Below are 6647 nucleotides of genomic sequence, written 5' to 3'. Positions count from 1 at the left end.
GATGCTTTCCTCGGAAGCCAAAACTGTGCAAAAGGTTTACGTGATGAATGGCTTCGGCCCATCTCAACACCATACTATGTTTTTCTGAGGAAATCATCGAAATAATGAGTGCTAAAACTTCAACCATAATAGCGAGTGCCATAACTGCTCTCCAGGAAACATCATCCTCGCAGAGAATCAATGCAGATATAATCTGGCTTTGCATATTGGGCATGTGGTATTGAGAAGCCTAGTAATGACTCATGGTATTGTAAAAAATCTACTTACAAGTTAATAATTTTGATGGTAAAGTTGGTGCGAATATCTATGGTTAATAATAATAATTCGCGCCCCTGTAACTTCTCTGCCTCCCGAACCACTTCGTGAACAATTTCGTAAAAGATTTTGTAGCAGAGTTTCATATAGTCTGGAAGGCTTTCTGTCAAGGAGAGGTCCCATCTGAAGAGCCAACATAAGATAATTAGGATGATACACAATGTCAATGTAGATGAAGATGGTTGCAATAACATCCTACCTTCTGACAGCCTCAGTGAATAGCTTCAATTCATCAAGGGTTCCATATGTATCATACATATCATCCAGAACAGTATTCAAGCAGGCTACTTTTGAAAAGAGGAATCTGCATTTGGCATATTGGGGCTCATACGTGCCCGCCGCTACTATGAAGAAGCATTCCACGGGCCTCTCTCGACCGAAGGGTAATAAAGGGAACTCCGAATGTTTAAACCAGCTGTGGAGCAGAATCAATCAAAGAAGGAATTAGAACAAGTTTCATCATTCAAAGAAGGAATTATAAGAAATTTGAAACTGAGTAAGTAATTTCTTTTCTAATTTCTGAGTAATTAGAATAGAGTGGATATATACTACATTCTGGAATAATAGCATAAATCATTAGGTTGGTTTATTACGTAGTGACATGCTTCATCTCTTTTTGATGAATTGCCTGGATAATGTTGAAGTCCAGTTTAGCCAATTCTAAAATCTTTTGGTTGTTTACTCTGGGCAGCCTGAAATTGGATAAAAATGGAGCACCTGGTCAGTCTTATTATTATTATCAGCCAGGCACGAAAGGAAAGAACCTGCAAATTATGCTAAATTTGGGAAAAAGGATGAAGAGAAATTATGAAAGTGAAATTGAATCTGGGGTCTCACTTACTTATAAACACTTTTGGCTAAGCGTGCATAATCTGAACTATACCCTTGACAATATCTCTTTGCTTCTACTCTGGAAACACTGGCATGCCAAGAATTCTCCAGCTCGTATTGAATCTGGCAATGGTAAACAAAATATTAGAAACTCATTCAATCGCTTCCGTGGAGAAAAACAAATAAGCGAGTCGACATGTCTGGACAGTAGGTTACCTCCTGGCTTACGTTTTGCTTGTTGTTCCATGCAGTGAAAATCTCACTTTTCTCAAGAGCTTCTCTTAAATATTTTGTGGCAAAGTCTCTAGCTTCATCCAAAATAGTTTCTCCAGGGAATGCGAGTTGGGAAGCTCTATACAGGCTCAACATGCTTGCTACATTTTTGTTAAATTGACTGGTTGAGCAAAAGAAATGCCCATCGGCATCTTTGAAGTTGTCGAAAACAACTGTTAATACGACGTGCAAAGGTTAGAAGAGAGAACAGAAGATGATGATGATTTAAAGGTTAAGTCAGATATTTAAAGGTTAAGTCAGATTTTCCTAAATCTCTGGAGCACTGAATTCTCTATTGCCAATTTAGGGAATATTCTGTATGGATAGGAGGAGCATTTTTATGTTATTGTAGATTTCTCTTAATCGTCAGATTCCAAGATATTTTTGGAATCTGGAATAAATACAAGTTTAGCATGAACAAAAATAATTCTAAAATCTGCCATGGATATAAGTTTAGCATGAACAAGAATAATTATGGAATTGTATAGACAGGAATGAGGTCAATTTTTGACCTCATTCCTGTCCCTGCCATTCCAGAATCTTTCAGAAAAATATACATACTATACCCCTGGGGATTTGAACTTCTACCCTTTTGCAAAGAAACACAATCCATAGTACCCACCTGGAGTTACACTGTACCGATGCAGCCGAAGAAGTCGAAATCCCAAAGCAGTGATCTCAAGATCTGCAACGGGCTTCAGACTTTCGTTCCAATGCCTGTATGCAGGACATGTCATAAATGTTACGTTGAAGGATTTTTCAGAGAAAATGGGGAAGGGAAGGATAGTGAAATTAAAATTTTTATGATACCTGTAAACACAATCGAGAATTTCCTTGATTTCCTTTTCAAAGTGTCTATCGATTCCAAGGCGTACAATATTATCCACCATTAAGAGGCCTTCCAGCAGATCCACAGGATACAGGAAGGGAACTGCAGTATGCGTAGTTAATTAAATTTATTGAATTTTAAAAAGTAAAGTGATCCAGGTGGATGTTGGTGGCCACCCACCTATCCCATTTGGATCCCCACAACTGTCTCTTTCAGTTTTTCAGTTTCCTTAATTATAGCACAGTTTACTATTTTTAGCAGTTTTTCGGGTCCTAAACTTCCAGAGCCATTTTGAGGCCTTGAGGCCCTAAACGACGTTTTTTAGGAAATCTACCGCCAGCAATTTTCTATTTAAAATCATCTTTTCCGTCGTAGTCCTCGAAGAGATCTTTCCAACGGGCTATCATGCGCGTCAAACGGAGATAATATGACCAATTCGCGACCCTGGGAAGTTGGCTGTCCAACTCACCCCTAACGGGGCCCACAATTTGGCGTTTCATCTTCTAGGGTTAGGTTTTGGAATGTTAAGGGTTTTCCATTGTTTCTCAACAATAAATAGGCCTTCGAGCCTCATTGTAACATAGTTCAGAGGCATGTAGCTGCCACATCTCTTCTCAGAGATAAGTTACCATCACCCTAGTTGGTTTATTTCCTTTCTGTTTGTAAGCATATTTCAGTATTTTACAGTAATGAAATGAAGTATTATTTCCGCTGCATATCTATCTTTATGGTTATCTCTGTATTTTATTGCGTTCCTATTTAAATCCAGATCAGTGGTATTAGAGCGGTCTGCTTTTTCTCTGTTTTTCTTTGCATGTCCCCAACAAGGTCAGGATATAAGGAGTTAGGGCTTGAACTGATCGAACCTTTGCAAGACCAGCCTTGCAAATCCTAACGGTCTCTCATGGCGGATGAGAAGAAAGACGAGGGGGCAGGAGATCCTACCAAAATCTTGCTCAAAGAAGCGCTCGAGCGGAAAGGGAACGTGATGATGGATAGCTTTGCGTAGATCCTTCAGCAGCTACCCAGAGGTGACGCATCGGCTTCCAACAACTACTCTGGAAACACCACACCGTTTAAGGTACAAGTTAATTTTGAAATCCCCATCTTCGAGGGTCAAATAGACGCAGATGCTGTAGATAAATGGTTAAATATGCTAGATGGTATTTTTCTGTTCATGAATTTTCAAGTCGGGAAAAGATTGTTTTCGCTCTTCTCAAAGCAGCCCCCCACGTCAAGGACTAGTGGGAAACCTACTGCGAGCAGAAAGATGAAAGTACAGGCTCACTATTTTCAGCTGCACCCACTTGGAATGACTTTCGGGATGCCATCAAGGAGCAGTACTACCCTGTCAAAATCTATGAGGACAAATACATCAAATGGACCACACTGCGGCAGGGACGAGACCAAGATGTGCTGGAGTTCACAAACATTTTCCATACCCTTCGCACACAATTGGGTATCAAATATTCTGAGCTGCATCTGGTACTCAAATACCGCGCTGCCTACACAGATACATCCAGGAAGAGATGGAGTTCTTGAACATCTCCTCACTCGGTACAACATATCGATACGCTGTCAAAATCGAGCAAAAGTTCAAACAGAAGAAGCGAGACTTTGGATCTGCAAATCCAAAGCCCAAAGGACAAAGCCAAGGCGGGGTGACCCAAGACAACCCCTCGAAGCCGTAAGAAAATAACAACACCACGAAGCTGAAGAAGGACACAGGAAAGTGGTGTGAGTTCCATAAGAGTCCCACTCATAACACAAGTGAGTTTCAGACCAAGCAGTCGCTGGTGGCCGAATTGAAGGCTACCGAATCAGATGCATGTTCCGACCCTGAACCAGAACCTGACAAGGGGAATGGCAAAGGGAAGCAGATCATTGATGCGGAGCCCAGTGCCACTGTTGCCACCGCTAAGATCCAGAAAAATGAGCCCGAAGATCCAAAGGAGGGGGAACGTCTTTTCCACTCATAGATGTGGGTGAAAGGTTCGCCGCTGCAATTCATTGTCGACAGTGGAAGCCAAAAGAACCTCATTTCAGTAGAGGTCGTGAAGCGGTTGGGCCTACCAACTACACCACACCCAAATCCGTACAGTATCGCGTGGCTTCACGAAGGATGAGATCTCAAAGTTTGCCAGCAGTGCCGCCTTCCCTACAGCATCAAGCCCTTCACAGACGAGGTATTGTGTGATGTTACACCTTTGGATGTTTGTGACATATTATTAGGTTTTGGAATGTTAAGGGTTTTCCATTGTTTCTCAACAATAAATAGGCCTTCGAGCCTCATTGTAACATAGTTCAGAGGCATGTAGCCGCCACATCTCTTCTCAGAGATAAGCTACCATCGCCCTAGCTAGTTTATTTCCATTTCTATTTGTAAGCATATTTCAGTATTTTACAGTAATGAGATGAAGTATTATTTCCGCTGCATATCTGTCTTTATGGTTATCTCTGTCTTTTATTGCGTTCTTATTTAAATCCGGATCATAAAACAAGGATAGGGCCAAGATGCAAACAACATGAAACCTCCATACATACCAAAACTGCCAAACTTAGTGAGCACACTGTTCAGGAATTCAAGGCATTTGATGTCTCCAATGTGCATGAAGACGCAAGTAGTAGAAGCAGGTGTGCCTGAGAAAGACCCATATTGGCTTTGAACATCAACTACTGTATCCATAGTACCCATCTGGAGTTACACTGTACCGATGTAGCCGAAGAAGTTTAAATCCCAAAGCAGTGATCTCAAGATCTGCAACAGGCTTTAGACTTTCGTTCCAATGCCTGTATGCAGGACATGTCATAAATGTTACGTTGAAGGATTTTTCAGAGAAAATGGGGAAGGGAAGGATAGTGAAATTAAATTTTTTATGATACCTGTAAACACAATCGAGAATTTCCATGATTTCCTTTTCAGAGAAAAATTAACCTGATTACTAATATTAACCCTACATGATGACAATGATAAAAAAAATTAAAAAAAAACTCTCAAATCCCAATTTTAATTCTTGCCCTGCTCGACTCACACATCCCAACTTTCCATTTAAGGAGAATTAAAAAGACAACTCTCAAATCCCAATTTCAGTTCTTACCATGCTCTACTTGCACATGCCCAACTTTCCATTTAAGGAGCGCAAGAACACATGAAAGAGTGGCAAGCAGGCGGTCGGACAGGAGAAAGTGTGACTCAGTTCCCCATGAACCATCTTTTAACTGGTTTTTCAAAATCCAATCAACTGTTTGGGGAAATTGCGGTCGAGAAGAACCATCAATGGCAGGCACCCTGGCTACCCATGCTGTGTCATAAGCAGATGGGGTGATCATTAAAGCATCTCCTTCACCTGTAAGCATCAGCTTAATCTCACTAATAAGTGTCTCCGCGCGTTCTCCATAGCAAGAATCCTGTTCAATTAACACAGTTAGTGATCATTATCAAAAGTGATATAAATACTTGATCTGATCAGAAGAAAGAATAGATTTACTCACAGTATAAGGGGATTGAAGAGATTGCACAAAATCGTAATCCCAGACATTTGGATGAGGATTGGCCGTCCTCCTGATCACGCTGCTGCTGCTGCTACCTGTCGACAGAGTAGAAGAAGCAACAGAAACGCTAGCCATTACAGCAAATATTAGCTATATGCACTGGAATGGAATTTGGCAAACAAATTTTGCTTGCTTGATTGGCTTGCTTCGTAGACAACTGAGTCACCTGCTGGTATTATGTAGGTATATATAGTGGCCTACGTCGATGGAAGGAAGCTCAGGCGGGGAATGTGATGAGTTGAGTTGAGTGACTTCCAAATTGTGCATATGCTAAATAAATTGTTGCATGTGAGTCAAATTATTTTGCCCCGCACACCAGGCAGGCAGCGAAAAGTACGCAAAAATACTTGCACTACTCAGTTCAGCTTGCCATGGACGCTTTCGCGACAATTCCTGGACTTTGTAAGGATGCTTTCCTGGGAAGCCAAAACCGTGCAAATGGTTTACGTGATGAATGGCTTCGGCCCATCTCAACACCATACTGTGTTTTTCTGAGGAAATCATCGAAATAATGAGTGCTAAAACCTCAACCATAACAGCGAGTGCCATAACTGCTCTCCAGGAAACATCATCCTCGCAGAGAATCAATGCAGATATAATCTGGCTTTGCAGAGAAGGGCGAATGAAGGAGGCAATAGGAATCCTGAATTTTCCAGACCACCGAGGCATTCAACTAGAACCTGTTACCTATAATTCTTTATTACAGCTATGTACTGGAAACAAGGCTCTCTCAGAGGGAAAACAAGTCTATACCCACATGCTTTCGAGCGTCTTTGAGCCTAATATTTTCTTTAGTACGAAACTCGTGAACCTATATGCCATGTGCGACAGTCTGCCGGATGAACGC

The 6647-nt window shown here is 41.3% G+C and overlaps 1 protein-coding gene across 1 annotated transcript; it reads right to left on the bottom strand.

Annotated features, from left to right (window-relative positions):
• Positions 1-263: 263 nt before the first annotated feature.
• On the bottom strand, positions 264-6137 carry LOC149182072 (alpha-bisabolene synthase-like). The gene is made up of 10 exons (XM_089414447.1): positions 5741-6137; positions 5347-5656; positions 4793-4924; positions 2230-2350; positions 2042-2136; positions 1363-1592; positions 1157-1269; positions 909-1007; positions 515-730; positions 264-438 (listed from the first exon to the last, which is right to left on the bottom strand). The coding sequence occupies exons 1-10, from the start codon at positions 5873-5875 to the stop codon at positions 264-266; spliced, it is 1626 nt and encodes a 541-aa protein (XP_089270573.1). The 5' UTR covers positions 5876-6137.
• Between the last annotated feature and the right edge of the window lie 510 nt (positions 6138-6647).

This window comes from Pinus tabuliformis, chromosome 3_2 (genome assembly GCF_031772625.1).
Source record: "Pinus tabuliformis cultivar Carrire ecotype Pingquan chromosome 3_2, CPIR1, whole genome shotgun sequence".
NCBI classification, from domain to species: Eukaryota; Viridiplantae; Streptophyta; class Pinopsida; order Pinales; family Pinaceae; genus Pinus; species Pinus tabuliformis.
This window is presented reverse-complemented; position numbering and strand designations above follow the sequence as displayed.